Source organism: Orbicella faveolata, unplaced genomic scaffold (assembly GCF_042242905.1).
Source record: "Orbicella faveolata isolate gen_17 unplaced genomic scaffold, um_ofav_v1 contig_13, whole genome shotgun sequence".
NCBI classification, from domain to species: domain Eukaryota; kingdom Metazoa; phylum Cnidaria; class Anthozoa; order Scleractinia; family Merulinidae; genus Orbicella; species Orbicella faveolata.
In genome coordinates, this window is record NW_028301540.1 from 31,882,957 (window position 1) to 31,906,311 (window position 23,355).

The 23,355-nt window shown below is 39.5% G+C and overlaps 2 protein-coding genes across 5 annotated transcripts; one reads left to right on the forward strand and one right to left on the reverse strand.

Moving 5' to 3' along the window:
* LOC110050031 (uncharacterized) lies at positions 1–16,945 on the forward strand. Of its 3 annotated transcripts, none has more exons than XM_089285493.1 (3): positions 1–338; positions 14,332–14,610; positions 15,174–16,945. In XM_089285493.1, exons 1-3 carry the CDS (start codon positions 266–268, stop codon positions 15,563–15,565), a joined length of 744 nt encoding a protein of 247 aa, XP_089141619.1. In that variant the 5' UTR covers positions 1–265; the 3' UTR covers positions 15,566–16,945. The 3 variants fall into 3 exon arrangements, with proteins under 3 accessions (XP_089141619.1, XP_089141621.1, XP_089141620.1); XM_089285495.1 differs by lacking the exons at positions 14,332–14,610; positions 15,174–16,945 and adding exons at positions 7,485–7,718; positions 9,374–10,399 and having other exon boundaries at positions 43–338; XM_089285494.1 differs by lacking the exon at positions 1–338 and adding an exon at positions 9,746–10,911.
* Positions 16,713–22,954, reverse strand: LOC110049923 (uncharacterized). Of its 2 annotated transcripts, none has more exons than XM_020755773.2 (6): positions 22,788–22,954; positions 21,642–21,707; positions 20,328–20,373; positions 19,733–19,915; positions 18,008–18,125; positions 16,713–16,862 (listed from the first exon to the last, which is right to left on the reverse strand). In XM_020755773.2, the coding sequence occupies exons 2-5, from the start codon at positions 21,705–21,707 to the stop codon at positions 18,037–18,039; spliced, it is 384 nt and encodes a 127-aa protein (XP_020611432.2). In that variant the 5' UTR covers positions 22,788–22,954; the 3' UTR covers positions 16,713–16,862; positions 18,008–18,036. The 2 variants fall into 2 exon arrangements, with proteins under 2 accessions (XP_020611432.2, XP_020611431.2); XM_020755772.2 differs by lacking the exon at positions 22,788–22,954 and adding an exon at positions 21,799–21,971.
* Between the last annotated feature and the right edge of the window lie 401 nt (positions 22,955–23,355).

Consider the following 23,355-nt stretch of genomic DNA (forward strand, 5'->3'; position numbering starts at 1 on the left):
ACATTAATAACGCCGGACTCAATTTTGAACATTGAAGTATTCCAAAATAATGTCAATTGGGGGAATCTCCAGGAGTACAACTGATACTGAACACTCGACGGCATCTTCTACTTCGCGCGTATCGTGTCATTCGCGTGATAACTCGATAACCACGGGTCTTTAAGTAAATATCTAGTTTCATTCCTTTGTTACGTCATATCAACCGTGCGTTTTTCAGATTAGAAAGTCAAATCGGGTCGCCCGCGGAAGCGCAGCAAAACACAAAATGTCTCCAAAATATTTCCTTCTCCTTCTCTCTGTCAGTTTCGCTGTTGAAATTGTCTCTGGATCAACCACAGGTAAGTGTGAGTCTAATTTCATTGAACAATGTTTTCAAAAACTTGTTATTACTGGCCGAACTTAACAGAACGTAATTCAGTCTTTTCTCTGGCACAGTTTACACAGTGAGCCGTAGAATGGTATTCGGTAAAGCGTCGGCGATGCCGTTTACATCTGGGATGAAAAAGAGCCTCTTCGCCCATTTCTAGCTGTATTCAGATTAATGTTAGTTCCTTACTTTTTACGTGCACACCATCACAAATTTGTTTTTAGAACCACTTGAAAACCTACCTTGTAGCGTCTTCTGCGTCGACACCGTCTTATAATCTGTTAATCGTTAAGTGTTCGTTCATTTAAGTCCCTCAGTGCCCAGTTTCTTATTTGCTGCTTCATTTAAGTTAAAAAAGTGACGCGTTTCTCTCGAATACAGTGCAGAATGTGCCGTGATGTAAGATTTTTCAAATTTGCAGGAAACACTTTCTTCGTGTGAAATGTTTTCCTTTGGTTTCGAGCGGTATCGGTTACCGTTTGATCTTTACTGTACGGTAGCCATCGTGAGTTAAGCCGACTTGAAGTTTATTGACGTACAGTTGTGCCGTTTTCGCTCCAAAAGAACAGAATAATCAGATTGTTGGACTTTGAAACGCCTAAAGTTGCCACAGCGCTCAGTTTTCGCATTGCTCCTAATTGCGCTGTACGGATGGAATTTGACGAGACACTGGGGGAGGGTCAGAGGCGGGTAGGGTTGCACCTCATCAATTGTCAAGACAAGCTTTTCCGCTTCAGGTTGGTTTACCGTGTTGCACAAAAAAGAAATTGTCGATTCTAGTTTTTGCGGTTATTTTTCACAATCCGCAGAAAAATAAAGTTCCAGCAAAAGGACACATTGCCGCTCTTGGAGAAGACTACCGATACAAAAGTATAAATATTATAGCTGATAAATCGAGATTTAAAAAAAATACATGGACACGCAGACATATTTGTTGTCAAAATATGCGTCAAATGGCATAGTTGCTACTGCTACTTTGTTTATGCTGTGAAGCCGCAGCGAATCTGATCAGAACAAGGTGTTATTCGGAAACAGACAAAATATTTTAATCCTGGACGACTTGTTTTTCCAGTGATGTGGGGTTCCGTCGTTACTTGTACTTTGATGACGAGTATCAACAACAGTCACACTGTACGTTGAAATGCAGCTGTGCGCAAATCCCTTCTAAGAAAAAACTAATCTCGTCAAATCTCAGAAGATACAATCGCTTATCCGAAAAATTATATACTTCTACGGAAATTAAGTGGCAAGGCCGTTGCGTGTTTACGCAAAGGAAGAAACAGGAGAAACATACATATATGTAGAAGAGCAGCATTTCCGCCAAAATGGTTATTCGTTTCCGGGGACCGTACTGTCACGGAGATGAGGCTGCATTGTTTTGTGACAATGGTCCTAAAATTATGATTAAGAAGTAACTTTTGCTCAAACACGAGATGCACCCACAACGTGAGAAGAAAGATTTCAGTTCAATATTCAAAGGATGGTCTTTTCCTGAACCTTTTTTCCAAGTCGCAAGGGAAGAACTCACGGATAGAATCTACCCGAATTTCAGTTTAGTTCGATTCAAACCTCATGGATGCGTAACTTTGTTATTGCTTCAGTGCGCTACTATAGCAGGTTGGCACAAAACAAAAACACTGCTAGATGTAAATAACTCTTTGGACTTTGACTTTTCGAAGACATGTTCGTGATTATGCCAAAGAAAGTCTGCGCACGAAAGGGTGTCCTGTTACAATCGCGAGGTCACGGAATTCAAACTTCTCTCGTCGAGCAACGCAAGGAAGTGGGAATCTTGGCCAACCGCATGTGTTTAGTTATAAGGTCGTGCACTTTTCAAGAAATGTTGTAGAGTGTCTTTATGAGAGAAGAAACCGGTCTAAATTCTAAAGATTTTCTTAATGTTTTTGTTAATGGTATGGTTTAAACATGTCGTATCGAGAGCGACAGGCTCTTAGCGTTGGAAGCATGGCTGCTTTGTGTCACAATCATTGAATGAGCTGATTCATTCGGCCGTTAACGCCTAGCAACCCTTGAGAGATATATTGTGGAAATACTCACCAGGATTTGAACCGTGAACTCTTTTCCTTTTGTCGCGATAAAGAATTACCGATACACTTGGGCGGTCTAATTAACCTGGAGCGGAGTTTAACCCTGGGGCAGCAGAGTACGGAAAGAGCCCACGTCAACTTAAGATGGTATGGTACCCTCAATATGGACCAAAAAGTTTGTTTAAATATTGTGAAGAAAGATCAATTGTGTGCTATTGCACTCAAGAAGAGAAATTAAATTTCTAGAGTTTTACTCAAAATGGTTGCTATGGAAACCAGCCACAGCCTTTTGAAGAGTATTTTATAGTATTGACGCCAACACTTCCTGCTCTTTTACAAAACAAGAATTGACTGTCAAATAAGCATATCATGTAAGTTTCTGTTTTGTTCTGTGATATGAACCTAAGTTTTGACAGTTAACTCTTATTTTCAGTGCTTTTTACAGCTTTATTTGGAAATAACCTTATTTTTTTACCACACCCAGTGGATAAATCATCTCATGTCACGACACTATTGGTCTTTGATGAGCCCAAGTTTCAGAAATTCTACTTAAAAACCTTTCAAACGTAGAAATGTTGGCGCGAAGTCAGTCGGTACAAAAGTAAACTTTTGAGAAAAATGCATTTTAAGTTTCTTACACGAAGTATTAAGCATTTAACGAGCCACAGGTAGTGGGGGGGGGGGGGGGTGCAGATTGGATCTCGGGGGAGGGGGTGCAATGGTTGTTCTATTTTGTAAAAAGTTACCGCAGTTGTGGGAAATATTCCTTGTCATAAGGGAAATGAATGAACCTGTGATGGCAATTCGAGGCAAAGCTTTTCACAAATAATTATACCAATCGAGTTGTGCATGTTTTAAAAGTTTTTTCTAAATAGTTTCGTTCATATAAGTTAAAAATAATATATATTTTTGGTCACGTTCTTATAGTAAACAATCGTTGCTATGGCCGTTGCCACGTGAAAAAACTTATACCACTGTGTACTTTCCTTAAATTTCACACTCATCTGGAAGGAAATTCGACAAGATCGTTTCAAAATGTTTTTGACAAGTCCTCAAGCGTCTTAAGCAAGAAATTGAATTTTTCATGAACATCGCCATATTTTAGGGTACCATACCCCCTTAAAGTGGACATTTTGAGTGTTTGTAGGGTCTTTGGGTTTGCACTAGTCTATCACAGAACAAATTGCAAATGGCAAATGCCATGCCATATATTATTTTAAGTAAAACAAAGCTCTCTTGTGATTTATGACTATCACGTGATTGCTATACTGCTCCCCACTGAGTTATTGCGTAATGAATATAAAATTCCTCAATATTTCATAAAATGAAGGTAAATTTAGCTCTTTGTCTAGGAATATCATTGCTGGAGACGCTTAATGACCTTGTGAGGTAAATAAGGCACCCATTATGACCTGATTTACCATTGCAGGCTCATTCATTTCCCTTATGAAAAGGAACATTTCCTACAACTACGGAAGCTTTTTACAAAATAGATGAAAAAATTTGTCAGGTTTAGGGGTATGGTTAGGGTAAGGGTTACCTCACTTAGTGTTAGGGTTAGCTTTTAGGGTTAGGCTTAGGGCAAGGGCTAGGGTTAGGGTTAGGGTTAGGGTTTAGGGTTAGGCTTAGGGTTAGGGCTAGGGCGAGAGCTAGGGCTAGGGTTAGAGCGAGGGTTAGGGTTAGGGTTGGGGTTAGGGTTAGGATTAGGGTCAGCATATGAGTTGAGAAATAGAAATATATATTTGTTTTAAAGGAAAAATAAAAGCACTTAACGTTTTTTCGGTAAGTAGCAATAAAAAATGTTTGCTTTAGTTAAGAACGGGCAGCTAGAAGTTGTTGACGCCATTTAAGGTAGCCAAACATAGGATTTTACACTTGGAGAACGAAACAGTTTTATTTGTTTATAAATTCTTTAGAAAAACTACAGGCATAAGCTGCTGGGTGCTTGAACGTGATAACAAGTCTTCATTTCACTAATAAAGTGATAAATATACGATCATTTGGCCTAAAAAGCTACACCCGAAATAGTTTCACATTGTTGAGCAACACCAATAGAGTTTACGCTCCATTGCCTGGTCACGTGACTAGTTATTATTTCAAAACTTTGTACCCTGTTTGAGCGGAAAAAACAACTGATAGTGAGTAAACCTAGTAATTTTTCAATTTCTTTTAGTAAGACCTTTTTATAGCGTGTTTTAAATTTTGCCTATTCTGCATTAAATCCGTGCAATATTAGGAAATAGGTCAAGTGACAATATTAAAGTATTCATAAAATCTTTTAAAAACGGGTTAGTTAATGTTGTATCATATTATCAACATTTCCTTTACCTAAGCAATACGTCGACAGCAAATGGGCGTAAAAGTTCTCTTGCAAACTGGCTTATTTACAAAAATGTGTTTTTTGACGTCATGACCACGAAACGTGCCATCCGACATTGAGCATCACTTTATACCCTTGATATGATAAAATATAACTTATTCTTTCCAAAACACCCAGCACAGTAGTTTTCTTTTTTGATAAAATGGGCTTTTGGAAACATTTATGTTCTCTGCTGGGGGTCTTGGAATAGCCTCAAACACCAGTTTCTGTACGTTTGTGCAAACTTATCTGCCAGAAAGATGGTTCAGAATAAGAATTTCACTCTGGAACTGATTTTGGGTCACTGTTTAAGCACAATGAACTATAGAAACTCACATTTAAACATCCAGAAGGTGAACCAAATAAGGCAGAAAAAGTGATGATCCGGATTTCCAAGTCCAGTCCGCATTCTCAAGTCCTAGAATTACTATAGTCCAGTAGCGTTAATTCTAATCATCAACCCGGCTACCTTGGTTTAAAATTTGTTCGTTATTTTGTCTTTTCCTTGTTTTCTCCATGGGCAGAAAACCCTTCTTCGGCTATTTTCATTTCTGAGAAACCTACAGAATTTCGAAGTTCAGAATTTTGCTACATCGAAAATCACCTCGCCAACGAGTTCGTGTAGGTCGCTATTTTGCATTGTTTGTGATAGTTATCTCAATCCCGGGGAAAGCTTTTAGACAGAGCAATTCAAGGGGTCATTCGTTTCCTCAAATATGCTATAGTCTTGACTTTGCTTGTTCTGGTTCCTGGCTAACAGCAGCCTTTATTTTCACATACATCTTGCAATGCATTATGGGTAACTATACTGTTGTGACACGGAATGCACCTTCCCGCCAAGTCTAAAACCAGGTCAAAACATTCGTACTTTCATAAGCCCGGTACCTACTACTTGTCATGTAACTCGCCAAAATACCTTTTTTGTGCCCTTGAAGTGACCTGCTTTTAGACCTGCTCTGTTTTGGCCTGACACAGTCGCAAACCAAGTTTCCATCTTTTAGCGCTTAACAGCACTCTTGGAATCGCCAACTGCCGCAAACATTCAGTTCTTCGAATGCTGCATGTCAAGTTACCGATCGCCAGACTTAAATGATGTCCTTTGACCACCAAAACAGCTATTTAGAAGACATTCTGTCACTTACACGTTAATAAGTTTTCGATACGTGGCATAATCGAACTTCTTCAATCGATATATTGACATCGAGGCTACTACGTCATGTGTGTCTATTTCTCAGACCCAGTCTGCTCAGGTGAGACCGGGGGGGGGGGGGGGGAACGCGGCTCATCGTCGTAAAGTCAGTAAAAGTAAAGCAATGGTTCCAAGCAAAGTCCACCATTTGTACGTAATGTTTTCAATATTCAAGCAAAAGCTGTCAAGCTTTGCGACTGTATCTAATATTTCAGTATTTGGGAACAATTTGGGTTGACATGTTATTGTATTCAAAACTTGATGTGTCCATGACAATCATATTTTGACGGGCATGTTTTCCAAGTTTGGAATTTTCTTCTTTTTTATTTAACTGTCAAGCAGGTTTTTTTTTTTTTTTTTTTTTTTTTCCTTCATTTCATTTTTAGGACTTTTTAAAATATTATTATTTTACTGAGTTTTGGCTGGTTTTGAGTCATTTTTGATCTGACATTTTTGAAAAAGGCAATAAAGAAATCAAGATGGCGGATCCAAGATGGCGGCTGTTTGAATTACCACGCGATATGACATTATGGAGGGGGAGCGGATTGCGGATTCCGCCGACCCCCCGGTCGTAGCTATAGAAAAACAGAAAAAAGCCCGACAAATCTGCTTGCTCTTCCACGAAATATATTAAGAACAGATTACAAAAAATTGAAACAAGGACAAGCTGTAGCCAATAGGCGGGAGTTAATTGCGTTCCAAAAATATCTAAACGTTGAAGAGAGCGAAGGTCAGTGTTGTTTCTCCAACACTGTCCAGTGAAATTGAAAACGAGAAACGTTTTTTTTAATGTAATGCAACTAATGCAAGATTAAGAGGGAAAGAGTTATGCATGACATCAAAAGTATTTCTTTTATTTATTTTTTCATTGACCCCGACAGTTCCAGAAACTGGGTTGTTTAGTTATCGTGCAAGAATTCAAATTGAAATAAGAGACGGAAGAATCTGAAGAAGGCTGATACTGGGCAGCCGAGATATTGTATTCATTAAAATCAAGTTAAATTCTACGTTGTGTCGGCATTTTCGTGTACATCTTCAGCAGACTTGATCAATCTCCGATCGACTTAAACCGGGAGGATCATCATTCTCGGTTACTTGCTATCTCTTCTTGTTTAGACATCGTTACCATCGCATTACGCAAGGGCTCATTGAGGTCAGCTAAGATTGTAATTACCTCAGCATACCTTTATTTTGTCTCATGTAGTTACATTTTCACGTATTTTTTAACTTATTTTTAATTGATATTAGACAAGGCCATCTGTAAATGGGAACGTTATTGTTGTTTCAACCATTTAAAATTTAAAATGACTGTAAACAGAATCTCTCCTAATTGCCTGCCCTTTTTAACTCTCTAGTTATTTCAGATAGCCTGACCCCTGACTCTATGAACATAAAACAGTTGTAAATATATATGTCTCAACAAGGGAGAATAAAGCTTGTTGTTGAAAGGTGTTAAAAAGCATGAGAAAATGAAAATCTTACAGGTGAAACATTTTTGTTTATTACCTCTTTATTAAACAGTGTTGTCAAGCTCAACAGTTCGAGCCAGTGATCTATCAGCAACATCCACAGCGACATCCACAGTGACACCCGCAGCGACACCCGCAGCGACATCCGAAGCGACATCCGAGGCGACACCCGCAACGACACGTACTCCCTCCCTGCCCTCTGTGAACATCGCGTCAACATCGCTCCATGTCTCAGGTACTTCTGCAGTTCAACCCTCTAGCACTTCATCCCCATCATCGTCTTCAGGTATGTGTACACAAATTCCTTTCAACAGTCACAATTTTTGCTGAAAACCCCTGGCGAAGTCATATACATTATACAGTGGTGATCCAGGTGTCAACTTCCTCTGGGTGCCCTCTCCTGTCTTCCTTCTTTTCTATGTCACATTTCCCCCACCATCCCCTCCCCACTCCCATCATAAGCACATCGCATCCGCCACTGTATCACCTGGTAAACATTTTTCGACATCGACCGGAAGTTGTACATTTCTTAATTTCAGTCATCTTCCTTCTCTCTCCTCCCCGCTACTAAACCTTGCATACCACTCTCACCTAGCCTGCGAACGCAGACGTATTTCCGGCTGTCGCTTGTCTCCGCCGAAAAATAACGTCTGCGAACCCGAGCCAGGAAACGATTTCTGTGACGTAAGAATTTTAAGCCAATCACAATTTAGCTCAAGTAACCCCAGAACTACTGCGCGAGGTATTCGCTGCAAGAAGCACTCGAGTTTCATTCTATCACGGAATCTGATTGGCCAAAGAGAAACAAAAGTCATTACGTCACAGAAATCGTTTCCTGGCTCGGGTTCGCAGACGTTATTTTTCGGCGGAGACAAGCGACAGTCGGAAATACGTCTGCGTTCGCAGGCTAACTCTCACCAGACAGCAGTGTTATTTTTCTGGTTTCCAATCGACAAATTTCATATTGCGAACGTTTAATGGAGAATTTCACGTCTTGTTAGTCAAACTAGGCAACTGTAGTGTGTTTTGCCCCAGTTCAAGACTTTTTAATAGACCATTTTACAGTTGTCTGCTCAGTGACCTAGCCTTTGAATGGCAGCGAGGCTGGAGGTGACCTTGTTTAGATACAGACCTCACTGCTTTTGTTGTGCAAATCAAGTTGTTCTTATGTTAACTAGTTTGCATTTAAATGAGAAAAGCAGAGAGGTTTGTATCAAAGCAAGGTCACCTCCAATCTCGCTTGCATTCGTAGGCCAGGTAACTAAGCACACAACTGTAAAATGGCCTATTCGTTAAAAAAAAAAAACTGTTTTAATACATCTTAGAAACTTACATCATTTTGATCGGTTGAGAGCATAGTTAATAGAGGGGAATGGTTATGAAACCCGACAAAATTCTTTGTTGTATGTTTTTGTTCGCTTTTTTGGCATTGACCGTGCATAAAACACAATAGTTGTTTACTCCGTACTGAGGAACTAACCAATAGAAACGTGTTGGTTACGTAGTGTCGTGGACCTTCCAACAAATCTTGGCATCTTTATTTGCTCCTTTGATGTTTGCCGGGCTTCAAAACCAGTCCCTCAATTAATTAATTATGTTGAGAGCAAGCAGTTTATCGTTAAATTTTAATTGGCTCTAAAGTGCAAATTAATGAGTGCACGTTGGTAATTTTCTCGATCACACCGATAAATGAGTAACCGCATGAACGCTCGACCTATTATAAACGATGATCAGTGATATTTGAAACTTCTTTGAATTTGAGCTTGTTCAAGGCTTGTGAAATTTTCAGAGAATTTTCAACTATCACTCGAGTGCGCAGTTTATTACCTGAACCGATAATTTGTGAACATTTGAAAGAGTGTTTGGAAAAATAAATATCTCTGTAGACAAGAGAGATAAGATATAGACAAGATCTGATTAATAGACGCTATTTTTTCTTAGTGTCTACTGGTGCCGCTGTAACCCAGTCCACGAAACAACCCACGACGTCAGATTTGAGTGCTAAAGCCAAGACTATTGGAGGACTGGAAATAATGGGATTTGCCATCCTTACCATCCTTGGCATCATGGTAACAACCTTTGCCATTTACTACTTCTTCTTCCGGGAGCGGATGTATCCAGAATCCGTGAATCCACCAAAGGTGCACACGAACGGGCAGGCGCCAGCGGAAGTTGGGATAACCCACGTGGGGTTTGTTGGGGATGCTCAGAGTCCAACCAAAGTTGCAGCCCCTGAGCCGGAAGTAAAGGTCGTCATTGGACCGGAAGTTACGCCTGTGGCCAAGGGAAATGAAGGACCTGTAGATAGTGCCTTGTAAACACAGGACTGACAAATGACTATGCCAGCCTCGTTTTCAAAACGCAATTTCTCTTAACTGGTATCAGTACATTTTAAGGGGCGTCAGTTGGGAGAATTTAAGAGGGTCTGGATGCGGATGTTGGAATCTATGTTATCAGTCACATTTTTCAGTTCATTTTCTAGTTATAAGTGAGTTTTGTAGATCCCGGTCAGATTTCAACTTTAAGTTAAAAAATCCAGGACATCTCTCAGCTGATAGTTCAAATCTTGTCCAATTCTTACCTATCAGACTGGTTAAACCCCATTTACAGTCTCATTTAACTTTTTGTTTTCTCAGCTTCGAATAGGAACTTAAAACTCAATTCGTAGGCAGTGCGTATTCATGTATTAGTAATCCTTTAAGAGATAGTTAGAATTATATGTTAGTAGTCTCAGATTGCGCTGAAATGGAGAAATTTAGCGTTCGGTTTAATACGTACCCCCCAGTTTTTCCTCTCGGCGGCCCGGGGCCTGAAACAAGTTAACTTCTTTACCAATGCAGTTACAGCTGGTTCTGTTCTGTCAACGGCGTTTTTTTCTTTAATTTCTTGTACGAAAAACAGAAGATTGAAATAGAATAAACATGTATTCTTCCGTACACACGTCATTAAAATAACAAGTTATTTTTAGCTTGTTTAGTGGTGAATCGAATACACATCCTTTTGTTAAGGCCAGCTGAGCTTTTTATGCACCACGAACTGCTCCGCTATAGCACAAAAGTACAACCCAGAAGATGTTTCCGAATGCCTTCATTTTTCATAAACTAATAGTTGCCTGCTCTTTCCTCGGTATAGGTCGATCAATGCTTATTAGCGTGTAAACCAAAATTTCCTCCCATTTCTTAGTTTTCCTTATCAGCAGCTCGGTTAATTGAATTTAACTGATTTAATTTTACGCTTGCCTGCTGTCAACTTTGATTTCTTAAGTGCGGATCATGTGACGTCACAAAGGTTTCAAAGTATAGAATATCACATTCTATCTTCCTGGTGCCCACGTCATTTCCACCAGCCCAACAATAGAGTTAGATACTGTGATCGTTGCAGAATACAGAGCCTGTTATCAGAATATAAAATGTCTCTAAACTTTCTTCATTTACTCCTCTTTCTTTTTTTCGATGTGGAGATCAATGCCTCGACCACAGGTAAATGTAAATCGCATTTCATAGAACACTACATTTGAAAAAAGCACTGATGTGAAATGGAGCTTTGAGGTGAGATTTTAGTTCAATAATGAGAGACTTTTCACGTTATTTCAGACGATTTTTACTCGGTGGTTATGCTTGTCTGTATAGTTTCTAATCCGGCTGATTGCGAGTGTGTTAAGTGTAAACTCAAATAAGACAACGGGTTATACAACGCATGTGTCTGTACGGAAACAAGACTGGTAACTGCAGAATATCCTCTACTTAAGAATTATTTTTAAATGAGTCTCTGGGTATGTCATTATGCGGAGATAGGAGTGTTCATGTTCAATACAGAACGAGATATATCTCTCGCTTTTCCCGTAGAATATTCCTGTGGACATTTTATAGCGTAGTACAGCTAATTGCGCCGAACCCGGAAAGATAAGCGGAAAAGCACCCTTTACTTTGACGTTTCAGAGTACATTTTATAGTTCGTGGATACTCAGCTGGTTTCTATATTTTGTTTTTGATCCTCAATTCTTTTCAAGAACAGATTTATAGAGTAGCGCGAAATATTTACCTTGAAAAAAAATATTTCCGGGGCCACAATATATTCATTACTGACTGCTCCTTCGTTTTAGTCCCTCAAAATGGAATATTTAAGCGATTCTAAAGCAACGCTTTAACAAGAGCATCACTGCACGCGAGACGATTGAATTTGCCGAATGATCTGGATAGCTTAACACTAGAGGACGTACCTTCAGGCCTATCTTTGCGTTTATCGACGTGAATTAGCTCAGAAAACTCCGCTATAAAATATACATAGTAATGATATCCTGCAGGAAAAGTAAGTGACACTTCGTCCTGTTATCTATAATACATTGAATTCCCACATGGCAACCATGTAAAACAGCTTTCCAGCATTTTCATAATTCATATATGTCGTTTTTACCTCAGCTGATATTTTGACCGTTTCAAATAAAAGACGTAATCACGTTTATGGATGTAACACCGTGCTTATGTAAATAATCTGGGGTGTAAAATTAGGCTACATGCAGAGGGCTACTTTAATCATAATCATAATCATAATAATAATAATATATATATATATATATATATATACATGTATAAAAAAAGTTAAGATGCTTCGAGCCAACAGGGATGCCACGCGCCAGAAGGATCCAAAAGGATTCGTAGTCCAAACCTCGAGTAATGAAATTTGTAGGCAATTGTGGAAAACGAGGACGGACAACTTCGAGCGAAAAAAAAATATATATATACAGTAAAAAATCTAAGAAATCGGGAATTTATTACATTATTGTTGTTTAAGGGCCCTGTTTAGGGCGCCTGTTGTGCCTTGCCGCGGCATAGTTTCAAGGGCTTTGTTTGGGGATTTTGGGACCGCCTTTTTTGAACATTGAATATTCTACACGCGGGTCCCTTCACACTTTCGGCTGACTCGACGAATCGCGTTACTTTTTTGATATTAATCTTATTTGTATTATATTCGATTATTTATTCTTATTTGGTTTGTGTCTTTTGAGTTTTGTACCGCATTGTCATAGTATCTCGCTTAGTAATCACCGATTGTTTATCATTGGTTAATTTTTTCGTTTTCATGTGTTACCACGCCCTGTTATGTAATCATCTTTGTAATATTATGTCATTTTTTATACTGTAAACTTATTTAAGGTTATTGTAATTTATTATTCACTTGCACTGCAACTGATGAAGGTCTTTGACCGAAACGTTTATTTTTATTAAATTTTTAAACTTTTTTTTAGATTTCTTAAATTTTTTACTGTATATATATTTTTTTTTCGCTCGAAGTTGTCCGTCCTCGTTTTCCACAATTGCCTATATATATATATATATATATATGGTCAAATGCGCTTTACAATAGCATATACAAATCTTAAAAATAAAATTAAAATGCACTTAGTAAAAAGATTGTAAAATATTAAAAATTACATCTGCTACTTAATTTTGAATGCAACCTTATCTAATTTTATAAAAATAACTGAGATACTACGCACTCTCTGATTGGTCAATAAAGTTGCTAAACCTATGTTCTATTGTACCGGTAAACCACGGTTCCTGATCTATGGCAGCTCTTCGCGGGAACTAGAGAACTCGGAACTCTAGCGATAACAAATGCAATAAACAGTTTTGCTTTTCACTGGCTGAGATATCAATAACACGACTATCATTCAACATGTACATGGAAATTTGCAAGGAAAATAAGGACCAGAAGTTGGTCGTCATAGAAAGCTTTATCTTTTTCTTCCACGGCAAAAATCTTACGCCGACTCCGGTTACGCTTGAGATTAAAATTAGGGAAGTTTTAAACCCTTTTTTCGGTGCTCTCTACGGTCTGTGGAGGAGGAAGTCAGCTGGGCTTGACTGATCAATTTGGGTTGTCAAAATCAGGGAAAAGATTTCTTTCTATCAGACATTTTGAGTTTAAACGCGATAAATGAATTTGGTTTCCATAAGCATAGCTTTCAAGCAATAGTTTTCGTTGAGCAAAATACAGAGAAACACCGACTTCATAATCTTCAGCATAAATAAATAAATTCTGAATAAATTGCGGAAGCAGCGTTTCTGTAACTAACCTTTATTCCATTCGCAAAACTTTGGAAAGTTATCGTTTGACACTGCGTTGAATCACTTCGCTAAGCACATGAACTTTGGACTGGACTACTTGCACACTTTTCATACAGCCTTTTACTTTCGTGATGACCGATTCGGCCACTTTCGAATCCCTGCATTTTCCCGTCAGAATAATTTTGAGTTAATTATTATACTTTTTGCGTTTAACCGATAACCTTTCCCTTTCCTTCCTTAAAACTTCCTTGGCGTAAAATGTTTTCGTCGCTTTGCTTTGCGGATTTCGTGTCCGGCGCTTGTCCGGCGCGCAGTCTGTGCTTTCATTCTTTCGGTCGCTGTGATTGGTTTGCCGCGTCATCTCATGAATTTGATGAGAATAAGCAACTTGATCACGAGAGTACAATAAATTTCCTCTCATTGACAGACTTTTTCCATAGTTATTTCATAAAAGCGATAGACCACTCTTTCTATGGGTTTACTGGCGCAATAAACCACTTGGGATGTTGGGAGAACACGAGAAAAGCGTGTAAATCACGAGCCTAACCGTGATTTACAAGCTTTTCTCCTGTTCTCTCAACATCCCAAGTGGTTTATTGCGCCAGTAAACCCATAGAAAGAGTGGTCTATTGCTTAAATAAAATTACTTTTTGGGTGAAGTAACGGTTAAAGCCTTGCGCGAGCACTCACAGGCCTGCCTCTGTACTTACCTTGTTGTGAACGGGACGGCTCCTCCAAATGACGTTAAAAACAATCATAAAAGCATAAGAATATTAAATAGTTCAAAAATTTTTTTGATCAGGTTCATATGCATTATCTCTTTACAAACAGTGTTGCCAAGCTTAACAGTTCAAACCAATGGTCTACCGTCGACGTCCACAGTGATATCCACAGCGACGTCCACAGCGATACGCACAGCGACAACCGCAGCGACACCAACAGCGACAACCGCAACGACAACCGCAGCGACAACCGCAGCGACAACCGCAGTGACACGCATTCCCTCCCTATCCTCTGTGAACATCGCGTCAACATTGCCCGTGAAACCCCATGTCTCAGTTACTTCTGCAGTTCAACCCTCTAGCACTTCATCCCCGTTATCGTCTTCAGGTATGTGTACAGGAATTTCTTTCAACAGGTAAAATGTTTGCTGAAAACCCCTGGGGATGTCATGTACATTGTATAGTGGTGGATCCAGAGGAGGGGTCTAGGTGTCACCCTTCCCCTTTTCTATGTCACATTTCCCCCACCATCCCCTCCCCACTCCCATCATAAGCACATCACATCCGCCACTGCATCACCAGGGAAACGTTGTTGCCAAGCTAAACAATTCAAACCAATGGTCTACCAGCGACATCCACAGCGACGTCCACAGCAATTCCCGCAGCGACACCCGTAGCGACACCCGCATCAACACGCACTCCCTCCCTGTCCTCTGTGAACACCGGGTCAACATCGTCTGTGAAGTCCCATGTCTCAACTTCTTCTTTAGTTCGACCCTGTGGCAGTCCATCCCGGTCGCCTGTTCCCCACGGAACATGTGAGTATGAAAATTAAAATTCTTACCGAAATCTCCAGGGGGTCACTCTCTAGTTTGTCAACTTTGACAAAGTGGTTTACTAGCGGTAAATAATAACTGTCTTTTGCCAAATCGATGCGTTATCTTTTCTTAGCGTCTGCTTCCCAACCCACAAAACAAAGTACAACAACACGAACCTCTGAGCCTAGCAGGACTGTTAAACCTGTAAGCCTAGTCTTGGGATTTGTTCTTGCCCTTGTCGCCTTGGTAACAGCCCTTGCCATTTTCTACCTCGTCGCGGGGACGAGGATAAATCGAGAAATTGGTAAGGTGTCAACGATAGAAGGGTTGTCGCTATGCGAGGTAGTGGTAGGAACACAAGGTACAGAAGAACAAGATGCTGGCATAACTCACGTGGCATTTGTTGGAGACTCTGCTGGCCCCCCTGATGGCCCCCCTGATGGGTCAACAAATGTTGCAGCTACTGAGCCAGTAGTGAAGGTTACAGAGAATGACGATTTCGCTGATGAAGCTACTTCATTTTAAACAAGAACAAATAATGATATTCTCAGTGTTGTACATTTTGAATATGGTAACAGATAATTCCTCGTGTTAGCAGAAAAATGGTGTACAGACACGTCGTTTTTGGCAAGATAAAGGCATAATTATTGCGTCGAATTTATGTGGAGTCGAATACCGACTTGTCTGAGGAAATCTTGCTGGTTATCACGTGACTCGACTACGTTGCATCACCTTATCCATATTCATAATTAGCCAATCAGAGCCGTGTGTATTGTCTCGATATCCTGCGATGTTAAGTCACTGAGTAGACACCTAATCGATCGTACTTTGTTTGGAATACTCAGTATGCTGTTCGGCAGCGTATCAGATTCGCTTGGTCTTGCCAAGAGTATTTTGGCAGTGCTGCAAAAATGCAAACCATGGCACGATCAAACATATCTGGTCAAACCGATATGCAGCCAAAGCCTACAGCAACAAGTTCTTCTACGTAAGATTTTCAGGGGGACTCCTGGGTCCTACGTTACAATCTATACGCTACTAAAATGCGAGGTATATAGGTAGCAGAGGAGTATTTAGCATAAGAATGATTCCCTTTTTCTATCAGTCGATACTTTTACGCCTGGGCTAGCCGCCTGATTTTTTTTTAAACTTAAAGCGACTTCCCTGATTGGGTCATGATTGGTTGATCATGCTATTAGCATCGAAAACTGGCGAGACTCAAACCCGTAGGGCGACTCCCATATAAAAAGACCGGGGTGCTCGTCCTACCTTTTAGGGGTTTTGGCACCTAGCTCTTAGAGTGTTAGTGCTTCAAAAGGTCCACAGCGGGAGCTTTTGCAGTACCTTTAAGGGTATTGAACCGAAAAAAATATGACAGTAGTTAATGTGTTGTTTTGGAATTGGTACCTCTCAGGGGGGAGAAAAAAATTCGAGCCACGCCCACAAAACACGATCTTGCTACCTTTAGGGGTTTATTTTCAAAAATTCCGACGAGCATCCCGGCCTTTTTATATGGAAGTCTCCCCCTGGGACTCAAATGCTAGATAGAGTAGAGCTGTAACTGCATGGCTTTTCGAGTATGTCTATTGTAACCCTGTCGAGTGAGCCAGTTGCTGTGCTTTTGCCGATGTTTACAGCTGTAATCCCACACGAGCCAAATGCTGAAACTATATGTTTTCGAAATTCTTTATTCATAGCTATATATCTATTGGATACATAGGGTAAATAAATGAGCTTTTTAGCACTACGATAATTAAAAGATGTCACTGCTTTGCATAAGGAATTGCGTCAGTGAACAATTTTAATTTTGCTTGTACTGTATCTGCAATTAATCAAAACAAAAAGAATTCGTTAGACTAACATGAAGATATTAAATTTTACGTTCAAATCGTTCAGTTTATAGAAGTGTCTGTTAGGCTAAGTAGCTCTATTTCTTCAGTAGGCTCAAAGCAATTATTTCGCCCGATAATCAGGTATATTGCAATTCAATTTCTTTTCTTAGAGTCAGAAACAATTTTATTGGGTTAAAAAAAAAAAAAAAGATTTTGGGGTGTATACATGAAAGGGCTGTTAGTATCTTAAAAGAATTACAACTCAAAAATTTCGAAACTTCTAGTCTGTAACCATAGTACTGTTACCTTTTCGGGCCCCAGCCACACAATTGTCGCGAGCACTAACAAAACAAATGTAAAATGTAGATCATGTAACTGAAATATTTTTAAAAAAGGACTTTCAGACCAAAAAGAGTTTGAAAATGTTTCACGAATTCGAAAATTCGGTCCGCCTATTGAAACGAATTTTTTTCCTTGATGGTCCTTCACTCCAATTTATTTTTTTCCATCGTTTGACGATTGTCTGACTTGAATATCTCAGTGTGTAGTTTAAAGGTGACAGTTATGGCTACATGGTTTAGTGTTAGGGTTAGCGTTAGCATCTAGAGAAAGAAAACGTTTTGGATTGCGACTAACAGTGAAGCACCTCTTTAATAGCCTGCATGTAGCCCGTACCCACCACCAAGGACAAACGGGATGGCTAGAGCCCTTCCTTCCGTTTATTTCCTCGAGGGGTGGGTTCGGGCTAGACTTAGACAGGAGTTCATCACTAGGAGCGTGCAACTACCCCATATTCCTGTCCAGGCGTTTTCACAGACCGATCTATTTTAAGTTTAAATTTACCGCGAATTCAGACCCCCGTAGGAACATCAACGACCAATCACAAGAACGGAGTTTATTTTTAACTGACGTCATCATTTCATCGGAAGAACAAAAAGAAAAACCACCAATTTTTTTCCTTACAGATGCGCGTTTATGTAGACTGGAACTGACCTATTTCGAGGGAAAAGAAGCCTAAAAATAGCCCGGTCTGTAAAAATGCCTTGACTTAGGCTTAGTATGGGAGTTGCACGCTTCTAGCGATGGACTCCTGACTCAGGCTGTTCTAAAATGATACGAAGTGTTTTTAATTCACCTTACGCGTTTCACTTGCCATCAGGGGAATTAAGAATCATATTCTGTGGTCGGCGTTCCCTCTGTTTCTGTTATCTTGATCGTTAATGGCGGAGTTGGTCCTGTAGTTGGTCCTGGTTCTAAAAAATGGCGGGAAAAAGGTGAAGGTAAGACACATAGGCACGCAATGGCGTACATACAACGTTTACCCTAGTAAATGATCATAAAAAACATATTAAAGCCCCATTAGTTTGTTAATTGAGTGTACAGGTGCTCAGTAGTGACCAAAGAATTGTCCCTGAAAGGCAGTATTTCCTAGATTGAGCGTCCTTGTCGTTTCATATTTTATACCCTCGTTGGAAATTGTTTTAAGAAAAGGGAGAGGTTGATATTTTGAATTCAGTGATTCTTTGGGGACGTTTATTCCAATCAGTTAAGTCAAAAGGAATCTTTTACGTTCTCCCAAGACAACAAGCTTTTTGATTATTGAAGCTGTTCTTATCGGAATTGAAAGAGACTAAGAGCACAACTCCGACCGCGAAAATTAAGGACAACTTCCAATACAAAATGAATTTGTACTGTCTAAATGTATTTTCTGTATTCATCTAGCTCTAGGTGAGCTTGTAAAGCGAGCGTCCAGTTCTGATACTTTCTAATGTACACCCAGAATTTGGTAATTTCACGTTGTTGTTTTGCAGAAGATGGCTAAGAAATGTACCAAGACATATGGCATAATATTTGGCATTTTTCGTCAATACGAGCGCACTTTTCATCGATATTCTGAAAGAAGCACTGCTAGCATAATTTGCACTTTTGGCGAGTTTTTGCCCGCTTATTGTCACATTCATGGGACCTGGACCAGGCCTCTTTTCCATAGACTCAACGTCCACGGCAGCGAGTGCATACAGTGAGGTACATGTGTTTGCCATTTTCTTGGTTGTTGCACAGTTACTGAAGTGTTCTTACCAAATTTAAAGTGACAAGTATAAGTATAATTTCTGCATTTTTTGCTAAAATGAGCATAATTTACAAAAACTAGCATAATCATTAACAGTTTTAGAAATATACGAGCACTGCTAGTAGCATATTATGCTACTTCTGCGACCACAATCTATCAAAGCCTACCCTCTGGAGCTATTGTTTTGTTAATTAACCTTTGTTTTATCGTTTTCCGTTACCGTTGTCGTTGTGGTATGCTCCAACTCCCTGTTACAAGCCAACACGAACGACGCAATGAGTTCTGCTTCATTTGAGAAATAATTTCTTACGGTTGCTGAAAGATTCATCAGTCCTAGTAACAGCTACCATATCTGACTTACAATACATCAACTATTTTTGCTCGGGCGCGATTGGTCTAAACGTGTCACATGACTGAATATTCCTAAGCTAAAACTAGGGAATATCCGGGTAATATTCCCCAATTTTCAAAACCGTGCGTGTTGCGGAAAATTATTTGAAGGATAATAAACACAATAGCCTCCATTACACTCGCGGAAAACTGTTTGCTTCTCGGAACAGATAATGTCCGCGGACAAATATCCGAACATATTTTCGCTCCAAATGAAGGCTGTTGTTTATATATTTTGCCAAACCGCGAAGATGCGTACAGTGAACATTGCATTTAGATGGTTTGTTTTTAGTTTGCTTTAACGTATTTAGACGTTTAAAGTTTGAAAACAACAACAACAACAACAACGATAACAAAAACAAACAAACAAACAAAAATTTTCATCTATCGGACAAGTACCGCAATGTGGACATTTGCATTCCTCCACTGGTGGTATGACAGGAGCTGGACAACTCAGTGTTAATGGGCACTCTACATCAACCCTTTTACAGAGTGCATCGCGTTCAAAACATTCACAGTTATAACAGATGTTGTTTTTGTGCTTCAGCCAAGTATCATTAGGGTCCGTTACTTCCTCGCATCCTGGAATTAAAAGTAGGCGAGATATTCATATCTCCGATCCATCCCTCCGTTCGTCCGTCCGTCCGTTCATTTATTAATTCCATCAGTCAGTCAATCAGTCAGTCAGTCAGGAAGCCAGCCAGCCAGCCAGCCAGCCAGCTGGCCAGCCGGCCAGCCAGGAAGCCAGACAGCCATTCAGCGAGCCAGCCACTTAGCCAGCCAGCCAGTCAGTCAGTCAGTCAGTCAGTCCCTTGGTCAACCATGCAGTCAGGCAGTCAGGCAGGCAGTCAGGCAGTCAGTCAGTGGTCAGTTAGTCAGCCAGCCGGCCAGTCAGTCATTCAGCTAGTCAACCATTCAGCCAGCCAGTCAGTCAGCCAGTCAGTCAGCGCCAACGCCTTCTGTGCATATCCAAGTAATTATATCTATTTCTTACGTGGTTCTTCCTTTATCCAGAAAAAGGACTCCAGATCAACTGGCTGCTGTTAATGAAATATAATTCATATATACCAATTAAAATGCGAAATATATTTATTAAAAACTGGATCATTAGATTACGCATTGGTACGTTTAGCCAAATATAGTAAGCGGAATCGCAATTGTTGGGGGGCGTTTTTTTTAAAATTTATTTATGTAATATATCAAACAAGAAAGACAGTGTTGACCACATTTTCAAAAACCGAGAAGAGAGTTGAAAATACGACGCGCGGCGGAGTATTTTTCACGAGCCTCGAGGTGTTTGACGATGTGGTCAAACACTGCATTGAGTGCTGATAGATCTTCTCGATCGAAACTAAAACTAAAGAGAAAATGAAGAATTAGAATCGCAAAAATCTATGCTAATTTTAAAAGATCAGATATCCAGGACCGTCACGGTCATGATTTCCTAGGTTAAAACCTTATGTGTTATTAATGAGTTTAAGAATTTTGTTTTCCAAATTTTGGGAGACATTTTTGATAAAACAAGTATTCCAATCACGCTTGTTGGATATGAGATGTTTATGGGTAACTATATCTATTATCTTTTATCCCGGCGCGCGATTAAGTGACGACGACGTCGACGCCGAGGACGACGCCCAGTCCAATATGAATTTATATTTACCGTGTACCAGCGAAGTTCGCGATTGTATAGATCTGTTCGGTACGTCAATTTTAAACGTGCTCAGGCTAAATATGCAATGAGAGCGTTCAATTCCAAATGGAAATACGAAAATTAGCCGTCGTCGTTCGTGTTACTCAGTCTGCTGCTCATTAAGCCTTTTGTTTGGTGACGTTCTAGTTGCTGTCGTCATCGTGGTTTGCTTGAATTCCCTACTGTACTTCACGAGCGTGCGATGACCGCTTGTTATCTCATAACACACAAAAATCAAAAATTGCTAATTTATTATATATTTAACTGTAAAAAAAAGCTTTTGATAACACTATAACTTAAAAATATAAGCTTTTTGCCAATGCGAGGTAAGGTAAGGCAATATAGAGTCTGCATACGAGCTAGGAGGCCTATTAGACCAGCCCTTATCTCCGGTTTCAGTAGTATGAAGTGATAACAAAGGGTAATTCTATTCCCCAAGATGGGTAGTCCATTAAATTCGTCGGTACGCATTTACACACCTGGGGAAAAAACTGTGAGAGCAGTGCTTTGCCCAAAAACTCAGCACAATTTTACCGGCCAGGGCTCAAATTCGGACCTCTCTCTTTGAGGGGAACCCACTCAATTTGTCCAATACAATAATATGATCAAAGTTGTTACCTGCTTTACGGGATTACTCGACACCATTCCCACTCCGAGGAGTAACAAACTGACAGCTAGAAACATCTGAAGAAAGAAAAAGATGACATAAATTAAGCTATCCGTTCATTTGCTTGTTATTCAATTTCATTCTTTGAACTGCCTCTCGTTCTACAACCTGAAATCCTCTTTCAGGCACTGGAGACGTTGAAATATATAGGAAGTATGCCCTTTCTTTACGCGAGTTTTAACGCAACCAGTTGATCCTACGAATCATAACTTCCCGATATCCGTCTTTGGTTTAATGTTTGTTATAATCTTTCCTTTCTGAAGGCCTATATCTTACAATCTAGCTTTTTTTGATAATATGTTTTTGTCTGTCTCTTTAATTTTATTCCTTAAGTGATTATGAGCAGTTATAAACACCAGCAAAACAGGTGTGGAAATACAAGTGCTAATTTATCTTGGTTGATTCTGGCATATGCAAAATGCTTTTTCAAAAATACAATTAAAAGCTCCAGTTTATGGGATTAAAGTCTTTAAAGCTTTTAGCACATTTTAAGGGTAATTAGCACCTTCGAACCATAGAATATAGGGGCTATCGCTATCATTATCGTTATCATTTTGCACAATTTTTTCCATCGTTATATCAAAAATTAGCATACATCGACAAGTAACGTAGCAGTTAGTTACGATTAAAAATTTGCGTGCGCAAACAAAAGGCTCACTTTCATTGCCGAATAAAACCGATAGCAATTCTAACAATAAAGAACAGCCTTCTAGGTAAGTTTGTATCAAGGGGTGGTCTGAAATCTATCATTTCCTTGCACAGATCTTCCTTTTTTTCATGCAGCTGAGCTTTGAACTTGTTGATTCACTTAGTGTAGTTTATTTTTATTTTAAAATTTGGATTGCGCGTTTAAACGCTTGAAACATTACTGCTGGGAAGTTGGCTATGTACAAGATTACTTTCCAATAAAAGAATGTCTTAAAATCAACAGGATACTGAGGAAGAAAATTATAACTCCAAACACGTTTTATATTCAAACCAAAGCGAATTTTAAGGTTACGTATGACTGAGGAAAATTAAGACGGTTGTAGACGACTAACTTGAAAAAAATATGGTAATTTTTTCAAGATGAAGAGGGATCGGCTGAAGCAACTTACCTTTGATAGCTGACTAGCTATATAGAGGGTGACTTAAGCAGCTCTGAACTCTCTGAAAACAGCTTGAATTTATTGAATTCAAACACTGTAAAGCCTGTATAAGCTGAAGCTTTGTGTCGATGTAAATAGATATTGTAGAGCAAATCAATTTTTAGGCGGTTTAATTGATCAGCACGCCAAAGGTGTTTTTTGCTCAATTTGAAATTAGTTTTTAAGCTTAATTGAACACCTCGCCTAAGGTGATTTTGCTTAATGTGAAACTGCAGACATATCAATAATTTTCCTTTGTTGTATAAATTTCTAACGTCTGCTTTTCGAGCATCATCCGTCTGGAAACTAATCGCAGTCCTAATGTTTTCTAACTCAACATCAGTCTGTAGCTTGGCTTTACGGGTTGCCAATTTTGTGCTAAGGATGTCCGTTTTCGCATGAGGTGAACGGAAGTGTTTGTCAGATCAAGTGTCAATCGCTTTAAGTTATGCATTTTACATCTCACCTGTTATGTGCAAATTGACAGCGTGAAATTACCCAATTTTAAGGTCATGGGAAGTTTCGTAAAATTTGACGC